Source organism: Ochotona curzoniae, unplaced genomic scaffold (assembly GCF_017591425.1).
Source record: "Ochotona curzoniae isolate NIBS_2020 unplaced genomic scaffold, NIBS_Ocur_1.0 scaffold_2476, whole genome shotgun sequence".
Lineage (NCBI taxonomy): Eukaryota > Metazoa > Chordata > Mammalia > Lagomorpha > Ochotonidae > Ochotona > Ochotona curzoniae.
Genome location: NW_024467095.1, coordinates 14,681,930 through 14,707,318, shown reverse-complemented (window position 1 = coordinate 14,707,318; position 25,389 = coordinate 14,681,930). Strand labels below are relative to the sequence as shown.

Below are 25,389 nucleotides of genomic sequence, written 5' to 3'. Positions count from 1 at the left end.
ATATAAGATAGGCATCTAGCAGTGTATTCTGCAAATGTGTACATGTTAGTAGAAAAGGCATTTACATATATTTCCAAGTTTCAGAACAACTCAATATGAGTTAGAGTAGACTTAGCTTGGTATTCAGTCAATTTTACGTGACTGGCATAGCTAATATTCACTTTATCAATAAGATCAATTTAAATAGGAGATTTATGCTTAGATTTTGCATATCTTATTACTAAAATAAATTTATTCTTGATTTGTTATCAAAGAGTTTCCTGTTGATTTTTGCATCAAGACTGTGGCATTGTGTGATCATTGTTTAGAGTGCTGGGGGGAAGATTAGTGGGACAAGGAGGTGCAAGATGATTAGAACTGGGAAACTATGAAAATATTTAAATGTAACTTTACTGCTACAAACAAGTGAGAATTTTACTCTTGCAAAGTGTCATTCTTAGAGAAGAGTAATACAAGAAAGATAAATAGTATTTACTGATACATTAAGTATTTGAATTGATGAGTGAGATTTAGGGGAGAGTTCAAGTTTTTAATATCTTGTTTTGGAAAAAAGAGGCTGGGATATTAGAAATATAAGGAAGTATAATGAGTTTGCCAATGCATCAGTGTTATAGCAATGAAAGATATAAAGTACAGAAAAAATTTTCATAGAAAAATTAGGATGAGAAGCCTGGTCATGTGATTCTCATTGCTATGGTCTTTCCTTTACTCCAGACTAATAGGGAACACGGATTTGAGGACTAGAGCACAAAACTCTAAGGCTTAATGGGACAAAACTCTAAGGCTTAATGGGACATGGAGGAGAGAGAATTGAGACAAAATCCTGAAGGGAATTAGGAGTCAGTGTAGGGAAGAAAAGGGAGAGGTTCATATCTGGTTTAGAGTTGCCTAACTCTTCCCACAATGTAACGTACAAAGTTCTGGTATAGTCAGGGAATTTGTGCCACTGAATCACTTTCCCTACTGTTTCTGCCACTCTCCGTATCAGTTACATTCATGTATTACTTAGATGCTGGAGAATCTGATTTCAATTTTGTGATTTAGAAAGATCTTTGGTCGATGAATGGTTTTGTGTCTTTCCTGTTGCTACAGGTTGCTGTCATCACAGAAATTGATCTCATCCTGGGAGAAGCATACACAGTGGAGTGGTCTTTGACAGTAAGGGATGAAGAAAAAATCGACTGCTATCCTGATGAGTATGGTGTCACTGAGGAAAACTGTGTCTCCCGAGGCTGTGTCTGGGAGGTAACCAAACAGAAAGCCTTATAGCCCTTTCAACCTACGCTCCTTGGTGAGGATGGCCCCTAACCTTCACAGCCACTTAAAATCTGTCGAGTGAACTTGGTTTGAATGTGAATAGTAGATGGGAATAGGAATGGGACACATTTTATTAATATTTGCTTGTTGACCAAGAGTTTAAATGTGTTTGTTAAATGATTTATAACTGAATGATAAGTCAATGATACTTTTCTTGGAGAGCAAGTAATTGGGTTCATTTAATTACCAAATGATGTATGATTAAGTGAAGTGATGTTCCCCATTCACTGAACTCCAGATGCCTTTGTCTTTAATAGTTCCAAAATCACACATGGCCTTCTTTTTTGGTGACACTGGCCTTCTTTTTCAGGAATCCAGTTCTCCCGGTGTCCCTTACTGCTACTTTGTCGATGATCTATATTCTATCAGCAACATCCAGTATGACTCCAATGGAGCCTCTGCTGACATCTCCTTGAAGTCTTCTCTTTACACCAATGCCTTCCCCTCCACTCCTGTGAACCCCCTCCGTCTGCAAGTGACCTACCACAAGAATGAAATGCTGCAGTTTAAGGTAAGCTTGCAGTAGTCTCTAGGCCTTTTTCAGTTCTGTAACTTTTTGCTCTACAAGATTTAGGATCCTCGTTGACTCTTCAGAACTAATCCTGCAACAATAGACTACATCCTTAGCCTAAGAGCAATGCAGAGTCACTGATGGAACAGGAATAATGGTCTTGATTTTTGTTGCAAGACTGCTGAGGCTACTGTAATGATCTGGTGGGAAGAACAGAAGTGAATCTGCGGAGACCACTTAAAGGCACTCGTTAAGTGGGTCAATGATGGAGCTTGGAGAATGGACAGTAAGGGTGATGGAGAATAGTGGAGAGAAATGTGCTATTTGTTTACCAGAATGACTGATATCATTTCTGTATTTGGTAATGGCTATAGAGCATTTCAGATTCAGCCCATATGTCTTGAGTGAAACCACTTAATTCTCCCAGAAACAGCACTAGAACATTTCCTTTTCTATAACCTCAGCTGTCTGAGTTCTACACTAGATTACACCGCTCAGGTGCTGTGGATTTTCCTCAATAACGATCTACCCAATAACAGGTAGATTTCTTAATGTAATGACATTGACTTAGTTCATTAACATATTTCCCACTGTAAAAGCAACTAGGCATAGAGTAGATATTCAGTGAATCAATCTTATATACAATCTATGATTTTTAAAAAATAAAATATGCTTGATTTTTGGGGGGCATAGTGGTGGGTTCTTCATAATTCTGAAAGCTTTTTAGAAATTTTCACATGCCAAGACACAAATGAACAAATCATGCATTCTTAGAAACTACATATCCTACAGAATAAGTTTTGAAGTTACTACAAATGTCCAAGTGAATATATTAATGTAACAGATGCCTTTCACATGACATAAGAGCCACAAATAAAAATGTCAAGTCTGATATTTTTCTTTGGTAAGGTAATTAAATCCCAGCTGTCAGCCTAAAGAAGACAAAAAATACAACACGCAGGTACTTTGTCAAATTCACGAAGATTCTGCTGAGGATTAATCTTAAGAGTATCAGCCTGGCTTAAAGTCCTCCTTTCTTCACAAATAATAATTGTATGTCTTTATGTGCTGAAGCATAATATTTTGGTGTATTTCTACAAAGGCCCTTTTGGCTATACACCATCTCAGGTATCTACTATATCTTTATTATGAGACACATAAAATGTTCTTTTTCTGAAATATGTGATAAAATATTATTAATATAGTCATTTTTATAGATTGCCAAATTTACTTCATTATTTGCATCCTTGCCTAACATCCGTTTCCTCTGGTCTAGATTTATGATCCCAACAACAGCAGATATGAAGTCCCCGTCCCTCTGAATCTTCCCGCGGCTCCATCGAGCACTCCTGAGAATCAGCTCTATGAAGTCGTCATTAAGGAGAACCCGTTTGGGGTTGTGATTCAAAGGAAGAGCACGGGCACCATCATGTGAGTGTTGGCCGTGAAAAGGCAGCTGCCTGAGGCCCATGGAGGGGCCATGTTCTTTTCCAAATGTTGCTTTTGGTGTTGCAGTTGGGACTCCCAGGTGCTGGGCTTCACGTTCAATGACATGTTCATCCGCATCTCCACCCGCCTTCCCTCCACGTACCTGTATGGCTTTGGGGAGACAGAGCACACATCGTTTCGTCGAGACCTGAACTGGCACACGTGGGGGATGTTTACCCGAGACCAGCCCCCGGGGGTAAGGACAGAGTGTTTGGGTTCTGTGTGTCTGCCTCTCTCTTCACTCTGAGTGTGTATACACTCTGTGCTTTGCCCTCCCAGTCTCAGCCTGAATTTTCAAATTCATCTTTCAGACAAGGGGAATAGTTTTTAGGCTCTCTGTTTCATCTGTTTATATAGTCACCAAGAAGGGTGGTGTATTATGAGAATTTTTAATTGAGTTTCTTTTTAAATTATAATGTCTTTTAACCACCTACCACCTCTTTTTCATGCCTGTTAGTACAAGTTGAATTCCTATGGTGTCCACCCCTACTACATGGCCCTGGAGGAGGATGGCAGTGCCCATGGAGTGCTCCTGCTGAACAGCAATGCCATGGGTAAGGCCATGCCAGTCACTCCCTTTGCTTTAGTGCATGAATCCAAGTAGCCTTGGAATTTATTTGATCTAGCTGCATCTACAAGATGAAAATTATAATTTTGTGGACATTTGTGTGTTTTTTTCTCTTGATTTACCATTTGTTTAAGTTTAATAATAAGTTTTAAGACTTCACTCAACCTTTGTTTCAGTGAAAAACATGTAAGAATGGTTAGCTAATCTGAAACCCAAATACTATGGTGGTCAGATAAGGGAGCCAGTTATATCTCTGAAATATCCGAGAAGCTAAAAGTTTAAGCTCTCATTCAGGGGCAAGGGTGTGAAGAAAAATAATACGGTATTTAGGAGACATATATCAGTAGGGTAGAGAAAAGAGTTATAGAAATTGATGAAAATAATAAGGTACATCCTTCTGTTAATAGTATTATACCTGTCCATATTTTAGATGTGACAATCTTGTTGTATAAGATACCGCTGAAGGCAGCTGAGTGAAGTGTACACATGTACTCTAAGTACTGTTTCTAGCTTCTTTCATGTCTTACATTGTTCTGAGGTAAGGTGGTAATAACACTTTTAAAGGAGCAGAAGATAATCAAGAATAGCAATTGGGGAACCATCCAAGTTTGGGGCGCTGTGAAAATCCATGTTACTGCTTCAGTTCTGTGAGGTTATGGCTTATAGTGTTTTAGCGAGAACCCAGGAAGAGCGAGGCCATGTGGGTTTCAAGGATGATTCCTCTCCTTTAAGGATTCCTGTGCAGTTGACATTTTTCTCTATTTACAGATGTGACATTCCAGCCCATGCCTGCGTTGACCTACCGGACCACAGGGGGAGTTCTGGACTTTTATGTGTTCCTGGGACCAACTCCAGAGCTGGTCACTCAGCAGTACACTGAGGTAAGCAGTGATTTCAACTGGTTGCCAAATTATTTATACAGCACATTCTGTGTGCCAAGCCCACATTTGGAAATCCAGTTCAAAGTTGAGTGACTAGAACTGTTTTGTTTCTCAGAGAAACATACTGCTGAATAAGGAGAAATACATACATTATGTTCAGTCCCCAAGTAGTGTGCAATGACGAGCTAATCTGATATGAAGCCAGGAGCCAGGAGCCTTTTCTGGTCTCCCATGTAGATGCAGGCTGTCAAGGCTTTGGGCCATCTTCTACTGCTGTCCCAAGCCACAGGCAAGAAGCAGGAAGGGGAGTCGAGCAGCCGGGACATGAAGATCCCAGCACATACCACTAGGCTACCACGCTGGGCCTGTAACTGATTCTGTTTCTAGCCCCAGCTTACAAGTAAGAAACCAGTCTGCACAGAGGTTATTATTTAATTTTTGATTGAGGTGACAAAAAAGTTTGCTGCTTGAGCATAGTAAGTGAGCTGGACCACAGTTAAAAGTCAGAGAAAAGTCAGATTTTGCAGATTTCCTAAGAAGTATCTCAAATTTGGCTGGAAGTGCTATCCACAAGATCCCTTGGCTCTGTTCCATCAGTTTCCTTCTAAAAACCCAGGTGAACTTTCAGTCATTTCCCTCTAGACACTCGCCTGGATGTGAGGATACTGGAATGCTGGACAATGTTCACTTTACAGAGAACGTCAATATAGCTTCTGCTTTTTGAGGATACATATTTGCTGTCTACTTTGTAGGTGATTGGTCGGCCTGTGATGGTGCCTTACTGGTCCCTGGGGTTCCAGCTGTGTCGCTATGGATACGAGAATGACAATGAGATTGCCAGTTTGTATGAAGACATGGTGGCTGCCCGGATCCCCTATGTAAGTTCTCAGTCCTGGTTTCCTGGTTCTGGGATCTGCATAGCTAACCAAGTGATCTCTGTATGTGGAACCTGTGTGAAATTTTTATATTATTCTACAGAGAAAAGTACATATTTTTCACATCTATCACATAGTGCCTCCTCACAATACAGGTCTTATGCCTATCTTGTAGAGATGGAATTCAAAGACCGTATTTGGCCAAAAGGAGGATGGGAATAGGGAGGGCTCCGGTGTCTTTTCTATGACCTTTTGCTTCCTTCTGTTTTTTTTTACATGACTTCAAAACAGTTAGTGACAAAATATTGGTTCCATGTGAACAAGAGCCTGTGAATTGTTGTTTTAATCAGTTGTAAAACTCAAAACCAGTCATGTCATACATGCATAATGTGTGTGTTCTCAGTTGCAACCCTCTGCTCACACCAGAGTTCATCAGCTGTGCTTCATCAGCTCTTAGGAGACTTCTGGTCCAAAGGATCTGTATTTCTGAAGAAATTTAGGGGGCAAAATTATCTATATCTTGTACTTAAGAGTTTTAATAATCAGAGAGGTGATTCCATGGATAACTTATATATATTAGCTTTATTTCTACTTAACTTTTTCCATTGTTTACTGTTGTTCTAGCACTGGGAAGTTTACTGTGTGACATCACACTCATGAGGAAGTGCTATGTCTCATTATCTTGAATATTCTAAAGCCATTATGGGTTTTTGTTTAGGGTTTATTTTCCATTTGTGTTGCCTGCTGAATTAGTTTTCTTTTCCATTTTACAACTGAAAATTTGAAGAAGCGGGTCAGTTTTCCAGGATCTATACTGATCTCATGATAAAGCCAAGATGTGAGAGCATTAGAAAAGGCTTTCTCTAACTCACTGTGAGGGAGTAGAGTTGTTCTATGGACCTGAACTGGGACCGCAGGCAGCACTGTTTCCTGTGTCTTCCCCAGGATGTGCAGTACTCAGACATCGACTACATGGAGCGGCAGCTGGACTTCACCCTCAGCCCCAACTTTGCTGGGCTTCCTGCTCTGATTGATCGCATGCATGCCGAGGGGATGCGGTTCATCCTCATCCTGGTGAGTGCTCCCAGTGCTGTGTGCAGGGTGTTTGGGAGGCTGAGTGGGCTGTGGTGGAGAAGGCCTTTCCTGTGTTTGCCTTTATGATGTGAGCAGAGAAACTGAAGTGCAACTAGGAAGGTGCATTTCCTGAATGTTGAAAGTGCTCCACCATTCAGGTGGAAGCTGAAGACTTTCCCCCTTGGAGGCTTTCTCTCTTTCTAATGTCCCATTGTCATTCCCAGCCTTGTTTTTCTGAGGTGACTTGTGGTTTGGTTTCAGGACCCAGCCATCTCAGGCAATGAGACTCAGGCTTATCCTGCATTCACCCGAGGTGTGGAAGACGACGTGTTCATCAAATATCCCAATGGTGGTGGCATTGTCTGGGGGAAGGTATGACCTAAGCACTGATTCATCAATTCCCAGTCAGGGTTGAGTCACTGTGTCTGTGGTTCCTTTGGCCTTTTCTATTTAGACATTGAAGTCAGTTTTTTTTCCAACCAAAATTTGATGAGGACTTTCCAAGTAATTTAGATGCATTATAAAATCATTTTTTTTACAAAGTAAATAGTGCTATATTAGAAGTGATTATTGCTTCTCTGGTGGTGACTTTAAATTTCTTAGAAGAATGTGATAGCACTTGTGGAATTGCTTTTGTTTTCCTATGCAGGTCTGGCCTGATTACCCTAATGTTGTCGTGAACGACTCCCTGGACTGGGACAGTCAAGTGGAGGTAAATTGTTCTTTGTCAAAGTTGAGTAAGTTGGGTTTCCTTGGAGGGAGCAGCCACACCCACGTTTTGGGTCACTGTTGCACTTTAGATGCAAAATAAGAAAATGACATGAGGGCTAGTCTGCCTGGTTTTGAATCTGTGCATTTATATTCCAGCAGTAGATGCAGACATCCACTAGCCAGGTTGTTAAAAGTGATCCAGACTTAGTTCACATTTTTTTCTACTCCTTGCCATGTGTCTGTCTATGTATATATATGTGTGTATATATATTTGTCTATCCTGGATTCTTTGGTGAGCATCTAACTCCTTTTCTATTACACTTCACAAATGATTGCTTGAAATTTGGTGTTCCAGGAAACTGTAACTGTTGGGCCAATGAACATACAGGGGTCATGAGTTTCCTGTGTGTTACATCTTTACATTAGTAGACAGACACACCGAGAATCATAAAGGGATTGTCTACTCTGTTGCTGCTTTGAGTTCCACAGTTCATGAGTCACTATGGGCAGCACTGCTATCTTGCAGACATTTGGAGAGTCAGTGCGAGATTATCACAGTGACTGCGGAACGCCATGAGGCTGCTGTTTGGTTGTTCAGCTGTTTGGCTGTACTTGGATGGCAACCAGCGATATCTGCAGCCATTATGCTGGCTTCACCACAAATGATTATCCTAAGTGCCAGTTGTACCATTGATCAATGTTGCGTTAGGGAATCCTAGAGTCTGTTAGGCAAAAAAATTCTCAGTAGCTGCAATTATTATATCCAAAAGATCAGTTCGATGATACTTGTAAGGATGAGGCTACTGATGGACATGTCTGGCTTCCATGAGGGTAGCATCGAAAAAATAATGAAAATAGCCAGAGACCTACAGAAAGTGCTGTTCTGAGTCCAAAGCTTAGAAATGTCAACTAGTTCATCTGGGGTGTCATTTTAATTACATTTTAACAACATGTAGGGGTCCAGGTGGGTTGTTGAGCAGTGGTTGGAAATGTTTCTGCATTAAGCTAAGGATTGGTTACACACTGAAGTGAGGGAAAATTAGTGCTTTGGCAATGGCTGAATATTTTTATTACATAAAGAAAGATCATCAGTGCAGATTTTCTTTTGTGAGGTTGATACATCGCGTTTACCTAATTCCCCACTGAATTCCATATTGGGTGCAGTTCTGACTCAATGGGATTGACACTGATGTTATTCTAATTCTCCATCCTGCCACCTTCCCCAGGGCTCTAACTTGGCTCAGCTGGAGTTGTTTGTATCTGATGAGGGTTCCCTTTTTCTGTTCCCATGGTGTTTACCTCCATCTTCCAACAAGGGCCTCCCTGTGTGCCCTTCTCGGGATTCTGATGGATGTTGCTCTCTGGGAGTAGATTCTGGCTGTACTGATCCATTTCTGTTTTCTTCTTTCTGTTCCTCATTTGTCTTTTATGTAGACAGATGAATTATTCTTTGCATTTTGTCTGTTGTGCATAAGAACCTCATTTCCCCTGGGCTCATACCTTTATCTGCTGTTCCTTCCCATCCTTGCACTAGCATCATTTAACTCTTTGGCTCTTAAAATGCAGTTATATATTTATATATATTTATAATTGTCACATATATATGCATGTCATATATATATGTATGTATATATATTTGGGGTGCTGTTTTAACTAGTTTCTGTTCCTAACTCTCAGTGTTTTACTTATGAATCTAGACCATTATTTTAGACTCCGATTATACTATTACTCTGATTCAAGTGTTTTCTTAAGTTCTCAATGGTAGCCTATTTACTGTCTAATAGTTAAAACAAATATACTATATTTATATTTTTACAGCAATACCGAGCTTATGCAGCCTTCCCGGACTTTTTCCGCAATTCCACTGCCAGCTGGTGGAAGAGGGAAATAGAAGAGATGTACAGCAATCCTCAGCAGCCAGAGAAGAGCTTGAAGTTTGACGGCATATGGATTGTGAGTGTGTGTGTGTGTGTGTGTGTTTATCTCTGTGTATCTAAGTGTAGGTCTCATTGGCCCTTAGTTGAAAGGGTAATAATCTCCCAAGATAGACTTTGGATACATGACACTGTGCTTCCCACATCTGGCAGTGGGACAGCCTTGCATACCTTCATGCCTGGTTTCTGATCAAGAATTTCAGAAGTGTTTATAGCAAACACTTTAGCACTTTGATTTTCTTCCATCCAGGTGGGGAATTTTTTTTTATTCCTCTCAACAGAAATTTTGTGGGAGTTAATTGAACTCTTTAGCCAGTTCCTCCTGGGGATTAATGAGCCTCCTTGGACTGGCATCCACAGGGAGTTCTGGATGTTGAATGATTCTTTACTACAAGCTTCCTCTCTGAATTGATAGAATATAGCTATCTTAGAAGTTAGCTGTGTCTGTGTTTACATTTCTAGGACATGAATGAACCGTCAAGCTTTGTGGATGGGACAGTTTCTCCAGGCTGCACAGATGCAACTCTGAACCATCCCCCCTACATGCCACGTAAGGACCCTTGATCCCTTCATCTGCAGAGCCAGAGCCACTGAGAGCCATGTCCAGAAGCTTGCTTATCAGTGACGTGGATTCTTGGGGGCCACAGACAAATTTACCTCAAGCATTTCACCCAGTTGGGCTATGCACAAGTTCCTGAGTCTGCTGGATAATTTCAAATTTGTCCAGCAAGCAGATAGCAGTAATAATGGCTCCAAAAGACATGCACCTTCTAAAACACATCAGAACCCTTTCCACAGGTAGTATCTCTCCCTTATCACAGAGTAGATAGGCACTGCAGGTATGGTTCTGTTCGTATGTTGGTTCCAGAGATCCTTCTGTCAGCGAACATAGTGACTTTCCACAGATTACATGATGTGTACTAAACTTACGTGGATTATTTTTAAAACACAAAATGCCACTGATACTCTCATTTTTCTAACACTAGGATTAGAGATATGTGAGACAATTTGCTTGTTAAAACCCTAGATCAGAGCTTGTCTAGCTCCACTGACAGCTGTGAATTCATTCCCAAACCTCTGCTTTCTCCAACAATCCTGATGTTTATAGCACTTGTGGGTACCATTGCAGCTCAGAGCTGAGCAGTGTTCCTGCGCATTGTGAAAGAGGAGAAGGACTCGTGCTGAGGAGTTATCTTAACATCAATAGTCCTTTGAAGAGAGGTCAGCAACACACAGGAGCAGAGCTGGTTTAACATCCCTGCATCTTTTCCCTCAGACCTGGAAGCCAGGGGCACGGGCCTGAACAGCAAGACCCTGTGCATGGAGAGTGAGCAGATCCTGCCAGATGGCTCCCCGGTGCGACACTATGACGTGCACAACCTGTATGGGTGGTCCCAGACCAGACCCACCTACGAGTGAGTCATTGTCTCCTTTCTCCTTTGTGCATGATCTGTAGGACAGCCAGGGAGGGATGAAGGTGGTATGTGACAATTCCTGCTTACTAAGCAAACACTAGGTGAGCATGGAGTAGGTACTGTGCTTATAGATTAAATATAGCAGGGTGCCACCAGTGCGGAACCAATAGTCCAGTTATCATATGATGTCCTAAACATCAGAAATCACAGCACAATATATTACTCATGTGTTTGTTGTGGCGATGCAGATGTAAACAATACCTGTGCATTGCCTGTCACATAAAGTATAACACGCAGCATCCCCAAATCCCACTACTGCATATACAGCCAAAGGTATGAGCACATTGTATCAAAGGGATACCTGCACCCTCATGTTCATAACAGCGCTGTTCACAATGACTAGGTGTCCATCATCACACGAATAGAAGAAGAAAATGAAGAAAATTGTGTCACAAGGCAATATTAGAAAATGATTCAGTTACATAAAAGGAATGACAGTTTAACATGTGCAGCAAAAAACTTAGAATCAGTTCATGATGTTGAGTGAAATCAGGCACAGAAAAACAAATATTGCATGTACTTGTGTATATGCGGGAGCTTTTATGCAAAAAAAAAGACAAAAAGAAATGCTTGAATGATCAGTTGTGCTGCAAATATAGTGTTTTGTCAAACTTCATTTTAAATGTCAAACCAATGTATAAAAATTATGCGCTAGTATTGTTTTAATGGATTTGTGACTAAGCATTTATATGAGTGAAACTGAACATGCTTTCATTTTATACTAAGCATTTATATGAGTGAAACTGAACATGCTTTCATTTTATTATCATAAAAATAGCCCGTGGCTATTTTTGGCTGAACATTGTTCTTTGTGTTTTGTAATTGTTGACCCATTTGCTTAGTAACATGCTTAGCTGTTGGCCATAAATAAAAAAAATATGTTATTTCAAAAAATAAGAAAATAATGAGTAGAAACAAATTGAAAGAAGAAATCTATAGCATATGAAATTAAATACAGTGCATGAAGTTTGGTAATAATGGTAGCACTCACGTTCCTGATTTATGTATTTTTATTATTATTGTGGAAGAATTCAGTACAGGTGCTGATAGTATAAACTTAGTTACAGGTGACAAAGAGAGTGCAGAGAACTGGACAACTCTCCTTTGCCTTCAAAGTGAATCTTCTTGACAGGCAAATTTTTATAGGGCATTCTTGTTGAGTAACGAATAGGTGCACAGAGACATGATTGAGCTCAGTGAAAAATATCAATTATTCCAGGTATGTCATTAAGGGAATTCAGCCTCTCTCAAGAAATATAGAAAACCTAGGACAGATAAGGAAATCATTGGTGGTGGTATCATCATCATGAGACCATGATACACAGACCTGGAGATGATAGTTCTACCACTCAGTGTGGTCTCTAGATGTAATTGACACAGTGTAACTGTCAGGGGGCTGCTCGAGGTCTAACAGAGCTTACTATTGTGCAGTAACATACTGTTTTTGTAGACAACGGGGATATAATTTAAAATAAGAAAAGTGTAGTATTTTAAATATGTAACCAGAATAGTCACTAATTAGCATTATGCAGTATTTTGTGCTATGTTTAATTGTGTAAGCTGTATCTTGGTTTGACTGCTGGTGTATCAGGTTTGTTAATGTCTGCATTCTCATAGACAACATGCATGTTGAATTGTGCTACATATTGAAGATTATGTCATCACATAGCAGTAAGATGATTCATTATCTCCATTACACTTTCATGCATAAAAATGTACCATTATGATCCATCACATACATATATAAGAGCACTGTATATGGCTTATTGAATGAATAATTAGAAAGACAGAAGCATTGATTGCATTTTGGTTAACACGGTGAGTTTGCTAATAGCAAAGGTCTTGGTAAAACTCTGTCCAGAGACACATTCAGTTTCATGTAATTGTGCAGCCAGTATTGTGTGACCACCTCTTAGGTTCAGGAGTTCTGAGCAGTGGAAGCACTATGGCTTTCCCCTTTCCTGCTGTATCCTCAATTCACCTCGTTGTCCCCCTCCATCCAGAGCTGTGCAGGAGGTGACAGGACAGCGAGGGATCGTCATCACACGCTCCACGTTCCCCTCTTCTGGCCGCTGGGGTGGACACTGGCTGGGAGACAACACAGCCGCGTGGGACCAGCTGAAGAAGTCAATCATTGGTGTGTGGCCTTGCTCCCAGGCCCCTGGTGGCAGGGCTGGGTGGTAAAGGGTGAGGAGGAGGAGGCAGATGTCCATGCCGGGTCTGATAGAGCCTTGGTTCCCTTTGCAGGCATGATGGAGTTCAGCCTGTTTGGCATCTCCTATGTAAGTGTGTCCTGGATCCCTGCTAGTGAGCCAGAAGATGGTGTCAAGTTTGGGAGATCCTCAAGAGTCCCCTTTGTTCCCTCTCGGTTCAGACAGGAGCAGATATCTGTGGGTTCTTTCAAGATGCAGAATATGAGATGTGTGCTCGTTGGATGCAGCTGGGGGCCTTTTACCCGTTCTCCAGGAACCACAACACCCTTGGGGCCAAGGTTGGACATTGATTTCTCCTTCAAGTGTTTTGTGTTGCATGAAAAGCACTTTCTATTTGTGAGTTTCAATTCATGCTGTTTTCATTGGAGGCATATTGAAAACCATTTAATCTTGTGTTCCCAATAAACTGTATTCCCAGGTATTCTTTATTTAAGCATAATCCTACCAAACATGAACTGGAAGAACCTAATTTTCTTTACATTTATTTGTGTGTGAAAGAGAGGGAAAACAAGAGAAAGATGGGGAGGGACTGCTACTTATCAGTAGTTTTTTTCTTTTTAAATTTATGTAGCTGTGTGTGAACTTCGTTGGAAATAGTCAATAAGTGAAACCCCTAAACGGTAGGTCCTCAGGGGTACGTTCCTGACACTCTTGTGTTTTTCAGAGACAAGACCCAGTGTCCTGGAATGCTACCTTTGAGGATATTTCCAGAAGTGTCCTGGAGACCAGATACACCCTGTTGCCATATCTCTACACCCTGATGTACAAGGCCCATGTGGACGGCAGCACTGTTGTGCGACCTCTTCTCCATGAGTGAGTGTCTAGCTGGGATCTCAATGAGCAATGGGTTATTTACGTCCTTCAGTAGGATGACAGGTGATGCAAATATTTGTGCAGGCTGAATTCAGACTGTCCTCTGTTCAAAGCTCTCCAGACACAGATCATAGGCCAGTACTCCTTCGGCACAGTGTTCTCCATGGCCTCGATCATTGTAAAAGTTACCTCCTGAAGAACGATCTTTATGTGATGCAGCTCAGCACCTGAGTGCTTTTCCCAGTGTGAATTGTGGGAAGTTGTATTTGGCATTTGTAGTTCTTTGATCTTGTGTGGTCCCAGGTCAGAAAACTAAGTATTGCTCTAATGGAGTCTGGGGGCGGGGGGGGCGGGTGGTGAGAGTCTTGCTTATTTATCTGTGCCATGGTGAAGCCATGTGGTAGTATGTTATGGTAGAGAAAATGGTTGAGATGAATATCAGAGCACAGTTATGTACAGCTCTGTGTGTTCTCGTTTGAGGCAGATATTTGCAGGAAATAGGGATCGATGAGATGCAGTTAAATTTCTGACTTGCATGTGAAGTTGAGATGTTCCTTCAGAAATGGTGTCTCCTTGGGATTATGTGTGACACTTTCATATCTCTTTCTAGGTTTGTGTCAGACCAAGTGACTTGGGACATAGATGGTCAGTTCCTTCTGGGCCCAGCCTTCCTGGTCAGCCCTGTCCTGGAGCCTGTGAGTATGGAGGCCTCTGTGGGCAGAGCACCCTTGCTATGTAGCTTGCCTAACAAATAATAGAAAAGCAACCTGTTGTGGAATCTCCTGAGACTTGTTCCTGTGTCTGTCTCTTCCTTTTCTTTTGAGCCCTTCATTTAGGAATTCTTGGCTTCAACCTCCTTCTGTTCAAATCTGAGTACCAATTCTTGTGTATTGGGAAATCAAATGGGATGTATTTAAAGATATAATCATTTCTCTCTTCATTAAAATTAAGAAAACAGACTCAGGTTTGAGGGTAATGGAAATAATGCATCAATTTTCTCCATCGGTATTGATTTTTGAGTGAACTTGCAGCCGTGTGTGGAATCTTTTTGCTGGCTGGCCCTTTCCTTCCATTAATTCAGGCCTCCAGAGAACAACAGTACTTCTCAAGTTCCTCTGCTGGTGATTGGGCTTCCAACTGAAACAGCAGCTAGTTGCACCTCCTCAGATCTCACTGTGCCTCCATGGGGCAGCATCTGGGCATGGAATTTAGGATGCCATTCAAGAGCCTGGGATCCACAGCTCTAGTTCCAGCTTGTTGAACCAACCATGGGATTTGCCCTTGATGGTTCAAGTAGTTGTCTTCCTGCCAACCCTGGGGTAGGCCCGAAATGAGATCATAGCTCCAGGATTCAGGCTTGGCCAGCCTTGTTTGTTGAGGGTGTTCGTGGAGATGACAAGCAAATAGAAGATCTATGTTTCTGTCTCTCTGTTTCTCTGCCTTTAAAGTAGAAGAAAAGAAAAACACTCTCATTTTATGTATGATGTTTTCTGTTCTTGATACCAAAACTGGGCTGTTTGTCTCTTTAAAGGGGGAGATGATGTTAGTTTATAAGCCAATGGTATTTTTTTCCATTGAGCTTTGCAAAGGAAATAAGACTTTGTGGAAACCACTTGTTTGAGTGAAGCAAATATCCCCCTGTTTGAAAACAGGACAAGAAGGAAGGTTCCCCACATTTCTGAGCTTAGAAACCCTGTGGTTTCGATTTTTTTGCTCTGTAATTTGGATCTTTGTCCTATGTAACCATGCCTGACATGCATGCCTTCTTTGTGTTTAATTCTAGGGTGCCAGAGAAGTCACTGCATATTTCCCTGAAGCCCGTTGGTATGACTACTACACAGTAAGTCGTTGTAAATCTTTATATAGCCTGGGAATATAGTACAGAAGCTTTAGACTGGACAGTCTTCAGGCCAATTGCTGCCTCTAATCTGTCTCTCTTCTCCTCTCTCTATATCTGACTTTACAATAAAAATGGAAATAGGTCTTTTAAAAAACTTAAGTGCATTGCAGTATAAACAATTTTAGAATCCAGGTATAGTTTTGTCATGTGTATTTCTCATGAACCTTAGAAAATATTTTGCTATTATGATAAAAATCATATACAGCACATAAAGTGATGAGTAATGGTTAACATAAGATTTTTCCTAGAATACCTGGCTTTTAAGTAGAAGTAGATTTTTTTAAAGTAGACAATTTTAGTGTTGAGTAATGGTTAACATGAAAGTTTTCCTAGAATGATTGACTTTTAAGTAAAGCTTTTAAGTAAAAGATTGCTTTCTTTCAGATTTGATTGAAGAAGGAAAGATAAAATAATTAATGAGCAATTGGGTGGAAAAAGCCTTAGTGTTTATTTAAAAGGAATGTTAGATATTTGAAATTGACATGTCAGTGTGTGTGTGCAACCAATATTTGCCATTTTAAAACCTATTATTGATTCTGAAGCAAACATTGGCAAACCATGTCCTGAAATTGTGTCTGAATGCCACCTGTTTTTGTAAATAAGGTTGTGTTAGAGCATAGTCATGAACATTTGTTTACTTGTTATACAAAAATAACTACCCCTTCCCTCTTAAGTATTGATTTTCAAATGGAGGAAGTTTGCATTCTAGTAGATAGGAGGTAATGCCTGGAGTTGCATTTGCTTGTGGCAAGAATGTGAATGGAAGTTAACTGTGCACCCAACTCTGCAGACAACGAGGATGCTACTAAATATCAAAACAAGCAACAGCTCCAGATGTCTATAGTGTTGACCAGAGGAGCTCTGCCATATTTGAGAGGACTGTGGCCAGATTTTTTTTTTTTTTGGACTTGAGACCTGTGCCTAGGCTAAGAGCATCTCATACATAGCAGCTATGTTACGTGAAAGTTAAGTTTTTCTAGAGTGAATCAACTTATGTGAATATGTCCTGTGCACTGGAATGACAGGCGTTGGTTAAATGGATGTGAGATGGGTGTTGGGAGAGTGTGGAAAAGAAGATGAAGTAGACTCTTCGTGAAAGAGAAAGTCTAAAGTTCCACTGTGGATGGAAGTGTTTGTGGAATCTGTAAGTGAATGGAAGTGTTGTTTCACCTCCTTCAGCAGTGCTCTGTAAAGCAGAACAGGCCGAAGAGTGAGGGTGGCTGGGACCCAGGCCAAGGCTTTATGTTGTGTGAGTGGTAACATCTCAAACAGCAAAAGTGTCTCACAAGGTGATGTGACAGCAATGCGGGATTTTATGCAGCAGCTGGGAGAACGTGGAGAGTGTAATGTCAAGTGTGTGTTGAGAGGTGAATAACAGGCAGGACATGCAGAGGTGTGGCTGAACCATTCGGCATGACACGTTGCTGTACCTTCTCCCTCATCATCCTTCTTGCTCTTCTGGCCCACAGGGGGCGGAGGTTAATGCTAAAGGGCAGTGGAGGGTGTTGGCAGCCCCTCTTGACCACATTAATCTTCATGTCCGTGGGGGCTACATCCTGCCCTGGCAGCAGCCTGCATTGAACACCCACCAGAGGTGAGTGAGGGACTGGGTGGGGTTCCTCTGTCCACAGCAGTTAGCTCACATTTGCTTATTGCTGCTGATTGGGGTGTTTGTATCTGTGGTATTACCAACACCAGATGTGACTTCCATTTCTGCCTTTGCATCTAATCAAAGCTGAGCAATCGGATACTAGTGATTTTCCCTTGTGAAATTTCAAGGAAGCTTTCAAAGATGATCTGGAAAGAGCCTTTGAGTCCTCAGTGTGGGTCTCTCACATACATATAATTTCCCACAGTCGACAGAATGCACTTGGGCTCATCATCGCCCTGGATGAGAACAATGAAGCAAAAGGTGAACTGTTCTGGGATGATGGAGACACCATAGGTAAGCACTGTGATGTGAAAGTTGCTGTTTCCAATTCTGCGTCTTTGAATTCTTCCCATTGCCAATAACACACACACACACACACACACACACACACACACACACACACACACACACACACACACACACACCCCTGGGAGGTATATTTTTGATATTAAACCTGTAGTCAGCATGTATGTGTCATTTCTTCAAACAATGAATAATTGTTTATGATGTGAAAACATACCCTGCCAATGTGGCAGTAAGAACATACGATTCCAGTGTGCATACTTTCAGCGATAATTTGAGCTGATATTTCTATCTCCAGGATGTGAACAAACCCAGTGATCTGGTTTAGGAAACTGCTTGGGTGCTTGCCGTGAAAGCACTCAGAGGGGAATCTTTTCCAGGTTTCAGCAGGATGGAGACAGAGAGAACAGTGGATTGGTCTGCCCATAATCTTGTCATTTGTGAAGCTGCTGCTTAAAAAAACTAATTACTTACTTAAATGGCAAATATTTAATTCGTAAATAAAAATAGAATATATTCAAGGTATCTAATGTGATGGCTTGATACACAGAAGCATCATACACAACTATCACTAATTAATTATGTGGCTATCACTATTATTAAGTCAAAGTCTGTGTCCTTTCATAATCATCTTCCCTTGCTTCCTGGTCCCTGGCAACTATCATTCTGCCTCATGTCCCTATGAATTAAATGGTGTCTGATTTCATACATAAATATACTCTATAATAATTTATATACTATATGATATCTTAATACATAGAATAAGATATATTTCTATATTATACTTACATATAAACATATATTTATACATAATTATAAAAGAATACATATTTCTGATTATATATATATATTCGACATATAAGATGTGTCCAGTGTATTTTACCTGATACAATGTACAGGTTCATCCGTGTTGTCACAAATAATATTTCCTTCTTTGTATGACTGACTAACACTCCATTTTCTGTATGTATCTCAATGTCTTTATCCATTGAATTTTTGGCAGATATTTGTTTCTGTTTCTTGGCCATTGTGAGAATGAATTAGGAATTTCAATCAAAGGTGTGAATATATAAAGCTACCTGAAGAAAACAGGAAAATTTTCTGTGTTATTGATCCTGGTAATTATTTTTTGGACGTGGCTCTAAAAGCTCAGTCAATAAAAGCGAAAATAGCAAAACAAAAAACAAAAACAAAATCATGGAGTGCAGCAAGTTACAAAACTTGTGCACATTAATAGAAAAAAAAATCAATAGTGAAAATTCAACTTGCAGAATAGGAACAGTATTTGAGGTCATATATTTGTTTCTGAGGGTGGACTAACATCAATAATATGCAGGGAACTTAGTGAAAATTTCTCAAAATAATTCAATTAAAAAGGAGCAAAGAATCCAAATAAATGATTGTCCAAAGAAGACAGTCAAATGTCTCACAGTACATGAACATAGGATCAATGTTATCAGTCAACAGTGAAATGTAATAAAAATCAGTGAAATATAATCTCCTACTTATGAGAATGACTTTTTATGAAAAACACAAGAAATGATAAGTGCTGCTGAGGGCATGGGAAAAAGGAAACACTTGCGTGCTGTTAACAGGAATATAGATTGATACAGATGTTAAAAATCAGTGGCATTTTCTGAATAAATTAATAATAGTTTATCATCCAATGCAGCAAATCCTTCCTCTGGGAATATCCAAAGGAAATGAATCAGTATCTTGAAGACGCATGTGCATTTTCATTTTCATTGCAGCATTGTTTCCAATAGCCAACATGTGGAAATGACCTCTGCCAATGGATGAAGATATTACAGCCTTAAAGAGATAAATGCTGCTAATTGTGACACCAAGATGTAGCTTGAAGAAGGGGGGGTGAAATCTGATATTTGGGGTGCGCCAATCAGTCTGACTTGTCCTCTTTTGCAGATACTGTGGCCAGTAATGTGTATCTTCTATGTGAATTTTCTGCCAGCCAAGTGAGTGACCAATTTTTATGAAAATCTGAGATAAAGGGTTTTTTCTGGTCATCAACTCATAGGTGCTTATGTATGTGTGTATGAATATTTAAACTTTACATGAATTTATGATGGTAGTTGAGTGTACTTCCAGCTTGATTGAGCTCTTCAGCACTGAATCATCCATATCATCAAAGTGAGGAGGTGCAATGCTTGTAGATAAATCCAAGCAGCAGCCATTTTTAATGACAGATTTTTACAATGTGTATGTGTATTCTTGGATTTTTTTTTAACTCATAAGATTACTACAGTAAGTTGTACTGCTACAGTGCACATAGTAAAGCTATGTGAGCTATGTGACACCAAAATACTGGAGAATTTAAGTTCCAGGACAGAATATTCAAGTGACTTGAGCTTCTGTAAATGGCAAGTGTTCTTTTGTGCTTAATTGTCCTTGATTGTTTTGCAGAACCAGTTGGATGTGAAGATTTCACAGTCAGGCTACAGGGACCCCAACAATTTAGCATTTAAAGAGATCAAGATCCTTGGGACACAGAAACCTAGCAACGTTACATTGAGACAAAATGGAGTCCTGATTCAGAGTTCTCCTACAGTCACTTACAATTATAACCTTAAGGTAGAAATCCCTCTTGTTGATGTTTTATGCAGAATTCTTTGTCGCATCATGGAATTCCTGTTTGCTAAAGTAGACTGAGTTCCTGAAGGACCTGAGCAGAGGACCACGGCTCTGTCCTAGGACTGGGAGAGGGAGGGAGGCAGAAAGAAATTCAGTCCCAAAAGTCAAAAAGAAAACATTAGGTTAGTATCAATGCTTATTGGATTTGAACTTGCCTCTTGAAGGCCGCAACTGCATTGCCTTGATTGAAAATTGAGTTCTTGATTAGAACATGTGCTTAGATTAAAACTTCCAAGTGACTCAGGCCAAGTACTGGGGATTTTGTGTAATCTGTAAACTGGTATTCACTTTTAAAAGGACATTACTTTGAGAAGGAAACTTATGATCAGACTTGGAGGCTCTTATGTGACAAAATCATCCCATACTTGGTTTCTTCACCAGAGAGTCTCATGTCAGTGCTTGGATGATGGCTCTGACATTGTTAACATTGTCTGGAGGGCAGAGGGGTTCGATTAACACGACAGGGAGGTGCAGGATGATTGAGACTGGGAGACTGGGGGACTAGTAGAGGATGGATAATAATCCTTATAATTTAATTTGGTTGATGCAGACAAGTTGGAATTTATACTATGAAGAGTGCTATTGATGGAACAGATCAATTACAAAAGATTATAATATTAAATAATGTTAGAAAAATCATGTATTTGAATTGGTGAGTACAATTTCATGGATAGGTTTTAAGGTTTGAGTTTCTGGATTTGGAGAAATGCAAAGACGGAGATATTATAGATGGAGGAAGATGTAATGAATTGGATGATTCATCATTGTATTGCTTGCAGAAGACAGAGCCTAAGAATAGGAATAGTTTGCCATGTTATTCTAATTACTGTATTCCTTCCACTACACCAGATTATGGGGAAACACTGGTTAAGTGAAAGGGGAATTAGACTTAGCACAACTTGGAACCTGCAAGAAGTGAGCCTTTCTGTCAAAACAAAGGCAACAAAGAGGAGTCAGGGAAGGAAAGAGAAGGGATATTTTCAGCGTCCTGTAAAGGAAAGATACAGAAAAAGTGGGAAATTTGTGCCACTGAATCATTCTCTCATCCAGCTGTGTGTTACTTGGCTGGTGGAACATCTGGTGTGATTTCTGTTTCATTTTAGGAAGATCTTCTCACTCTGGATCAATTTCTTGGTGTCTTCTCCATTTCCGCAGGTTGCTGTTATCACAGAAATTAATCTCGTCTTGGGAGAAGCCTACACAGTGGAGTGGTCCTTGATCACAAGTGATGAAGAAAAAATTGACTGTTATCCTGATGAGCAAGGTGTTTCTGCAGAAAATTGTGTTGCCCGAGGCTGTGTTTGGGAGGTAACCAGACTGGTGGTGTTTATATGTCTTAAAAACCATTTCCACTTCTCTGCACCTACATATATACTTATAAAACTACCTAAAATCTATAGAAAAATCTTCCAGGAGAAACTAGTTTGGCTGTGAAGAGTAAGTGGCAATAGCAACAGTACCTGTCTTCAAAGTATTTTACACAAAGACCAGAAATTTAAGTTTGTATCATTACCAGATAATGTACAATTAAGTAAGTGATGGAGTGACTTTCTCTCTCCTTACGTTGTCTCTACTGATTCCATCAGGAGAGCACATTCAGATCTGTGACACTGGCCTTCTTTTTCAGGAATCCAGTTCTCCCGGTGTCCCTTACTGCTACTTTGTCGATGATCTATATTCTGTCAGCAACATCCGGTATGACTCCAATGGAGCCTCTGCTGACATCTCCTTGAAGTCTTCTCCTGACACCAATGCCTTCCCCTCCACTCCTGTGAACCCCCTCCGTCTGCAAGTGACCTACCACAAGAATGAAATGCTGCAGTTTAAGGTAAGCACAGAGTGAGCATCAGTTCTATTGCTATTCAAGATTACAGGACCCTAGATGTGTTTGTTCTTCTAAGTTAAAAAATGACAACAGCCTGGATCCTTATTATGGCCCTTGGAACAATGCAAAGATCTTGATAGAATAGCAAGGTCTGCCCTAATTTGCATTTCAAAACAATTTCTCTGGTTACCAAAATGAGAATGGTTGGAGAGCAACATGTGGGGAGATAAGTTAGAGACTCATGAGATCCTCTGAGGAATGAAGCTTGGATCAGGCACAGGAAGTTAGATGGAGAATGGAGAACTGTGGACATGTTTAAGGTTGAGGAAGTGGGATTGCAAACTTGGAGGAGGGGTGTGCAGACAGTGTCATCAAAAAGGAAAGCATGCAGGGCAACCACTTTTCAAGGATTTATCTTTATTTGAAAGGCAGAGTTGTGAGTACATGCTCACAGAAGTGCACACACATACAACTGGAAGAGAGAGATTTTCCACCACATCCAGGCAGGGATCAGGCTGAAGTCAGGAATCTGCAGCTTCTCCAAGGTCTTCTACATGGGTTCAGAAGCCCAAGCCTTTGGGCCATCTTTTGCTGTTTTCCAAGTACGTTAGTGTGGAGCTGAGTCAGCGGTGCAACAGCCAGGTCTCCAGTTGGTACCCTTATGGAATTGTGGCATTGCAGGTGGTGGTTTAAATACCTACAATGCAGCCCCAGATTAATGTATTTAACCTATACCTGCATGAAGGAAACAATAGTATCAACTGAAGTGAGGATGCTGAAAAGATTTACGCTTGGTCTGTACATAGAAAGCATGTATTAGACCTGAATTTGAAGTGATTTTTTTTTCTTCCATGGTTTTATTACAAATAATATTAAGGAAAAGCTGTCTGTTCTTATCCCTATTTTTGTATCAAACTATAAGCTCTTAACACTGATGTTTCTGAGTCCTAATGCAAAGTCTGTTAGGTAGTAAACAGTCTCAGGCTTGTTGATGCAGTAAATGGCCAAGGTATGTCAAGTGGTGTTGCATGGAAAGGCCTTCACGCTGTCACACTTACTTGGACTCTTCCACTGAATGGAAAGTGCACTTTTGCATGTTGGTGGCATCTAACTGATTGGAAATGAATGATCTTGCCTGCAGTGCAGCCTTACTTATATGTCTGTTGACTATGCAATTACTCCATCTAAAACACTCACATCTTTCTGAGCTGACTTTAGAACTCTATGAATTTGTGTATATTATTCCTTTACCAGAATCACTTTACTCATTTCTCTGCATTACTAATGGCTAACTTGCTTTATCCTTCCCAATGAATTGTGTCATTTTCTGAGAGACAGTGTTACTAATTTCTTCCCTATAATCTCCACAACACTTTGGTCTGTTCTGGACTAACACACATCACCAAGATATGTATTTTCCTTCATGTTTCATTAGCAGGTGCATTTTTGTAAGTAATAAATCAATCTTATTGAGTTTATGTCCTTAGTGTCTAGTGCAGTATCCAAGGAATACAGTGTATATGTAATGAATCAAATTTATGTACCATTTTCAGCAAGGAAAACAGTGATTACTTAGTCAAAATGTTTGGAGGGTAAGGAACAGTGCCTGTCTTTAAAGTATTTAGAGAAATCCTTTTTAAATCATGAAAACCTTCCAAATATTTGCATCTAATAATATACTAACATACATTTAAGCCAATGTTATATTAAAAATATCACACTTATTTCAAAATTATTTTTCAATTAACCAAAGTCCGAGGGAATGTACGACTGCTTTTGAGGTCTCAAATGGTATATGACGGACTCAACCCAAAGTGTTAAATCTGACAGTATTCTTTGATAAGGCAATGAAATCTCAGTCATTGTGAGCTTAGAGAAGTGAAAATAACTTTCTGTTGAGGGAGTAGATCTAAGTGAAACTGCCCTTGCTTAAAATATTCCTTCTTTAATTGACAGGTAGCAATTGTATATAACTTCATGAGATACAGGTCTCTGTGTTGGTATAATTATACGTTGTATATTGATCAAGAAAGTTGCTAGAATCATCTATCATCTTAGATATTTATCATTTCTTTGAGAGGTAGACATTCAAATTCCTTTGTGTCTCTCTTGAATTACACAGAACAATATTGTTAAATACAATCACTTTTGGTGTCATGGAACATTTAATGTTATTCTCCCATCTGCATCCTTGCCTAACATCCGTTTCCTCTGGCCTAGATTTATGATCCCAACAACAGCAGATATGAAGTCCCCGTCCCTCTGAATCTGCCCACGGCTCCATCGAGCACTCCTGAGAATCAGCTCTATGAAGTCGTCATTAAGGAGAACCCGTTTGGGGTTGTGATTCAAAGGAAGAGCACTGGCACTGTCATGTGAGTGTTGGCCATGAAAAGGCAGCTGCCTGAGGCCCATGGAGGGGCCATGTTCTTTTCCAAATGTTGCTTTTGGTGTTGCAGTTGGGACTCCCAGGTGCTGGGCTTCACGTTCAATGACATGTTCATCCGCATCTCCACCCGCCTTCCCTCCACGTACCTGTATGGCTTTGGGGAGACAGAGCACACATCGTTTCGTCGAGACCTGAACTGGCACACGTGGGGGATGTTTACCCGAGACCAGCCCCCGGGGGTAAGGACAGAGTGTTTGGGTTCTGTGTGTCTGCCTCTCTCTTCACTCTGAGTGTGTGTACATTCTGCTTTGCCCTCCCAGTCTCAGCCTGTCCCCTCACATCGTGTTTTTAGATAGTGGGAGGGGGCAGTTCTCAGGCTCTTTGTTTCATCTGCTTAAATGAGTGACAAGAAGAATGAACCTCTATGAGAATCAAGGTTTTCTTGAGTTTCTTTCTCAGATGCAGTGCTTTTTAACCACCTACCACCTCTTTTTCATGCCTGTTAGTACAAGTTGAATTCCTATGGTGTCCACCCCTACTACATGGCCCTGGAGGAGGATGGCAGTGCCCATGGAGTGCTCCTGCTGAACAGCAATGCCATGGGTAAGGCCATACCAGTCATTTCCCTTATGCTTATACTCCAAACATTCCTGAGTAATTTTAAATTGTATGAGACCTAGTAGTCTCTGGAGCTCAAAACTAATGTGGGTAATGCTGGTTTTTTTTTTTCTGTTTAGAGTTTTAATTATTTTAGTCTTGTATCATATTATAAGATTTCATCCAGCTTTTATTTCAGCAATGATTATGTGAGA

At 40.4% G+C, this 25,389-nt stretch overlaps 1 protein-coding gene across 1 annotated transcript in view; it reads left to right on the top strand.

Annotated features, from left to right (window-relative positions):
* The window catches only part of LOC121170993, a 125,097-nt gene that overhangs the window by 59,278 nt on the left and 40,430 nt on the right, over positions 1–25,389 (top strand). Inside the window, exons 48-75 of the mRNA XM_041002490.1 lie at positions 1,093–1,245; positions 1,628–1,828; positions 3,105–3,259; positions 3,344–3,512; positions 3,774–3,870; positions 4,653–4,765; positions 5,518–5,643; positions 6,586–6,714; positions 6,976–7,086; positions 7,364–7,426; positions 9,244–9,378; positions 9,822–9,909; positions 10,636–10,774; positions 12,838–12,971; positions 13,082–13,116; positions 13,209–13,325; positions 13,712–13,860; positions 14,471–14,555; positions 15,644–15,700; positions 17,230–17,354; positions 17,617–17,705; positions 19,638–19,687; positions 20,136–20,303; positions 21,519–21,671; positions 21,991–22,191; positions 24,409–24,563; positions 24,648–24,816; positions 25,084–25,180. Coding sequence (XP_040858424.1) covers positions 1,093–1,245; positions 1,628–1,828; positions 3,105–3,259; positions 3,344–3,512; positions 3,774–3,870; positions 4,653–4,765; positions 5,518–5,643; positions 6,586–6,714; positions 6,976–7,086; positions 7,364–7,426; positions 9,244–9,378; positions 9,822–9,909; positions 10,636–10,774; positions 12,838–12,971; positions 13,082–13,116; positions 13,209–13,325; positions 13,712–13,860; positions 14,471–14,555; positions 15,644–15,700; positions 17,230–17,354; positions 17,617–17,705; positions 19,638–19,687; positions 20,136–20,303; positions 21,519–21,671; positions 21,991–22,191; positions 24,409–24,563; positions 24,648–24,816; positions 25,084–25,180 — 3,463 coding nt within the window. The remainder of the gene's footprint in view (positions 1–1,092; positions 1,246–1,627; positions 1,829–3,104; positions 3,260–3,343; positions 3,513–3,773; positions 3,871–4,652; positions 4,766–5,517; positions 5,644–6,585; positions 6,715–6,975; positions 7,087–7,363; positions 7,427–9,243; positions 9,379–9,821; positions 9,910–10,635; positions 10,775–12,837; positions 12,972–13,081; positions 13,117–13,208; positions 13,326–13,711; positions 13,861–14,470; positions 14,556–15,643; positions 15,701–17,229; positions 17,355–17,616; positions 17,706–19,637; positions 19,688–20,135; positions 20,304–21,518; positions 21,672–21,990; positions 22,192–24,408; positions 24,564–24,647; positions 24,817–25,083; positions 25,181–25,389) is intronic.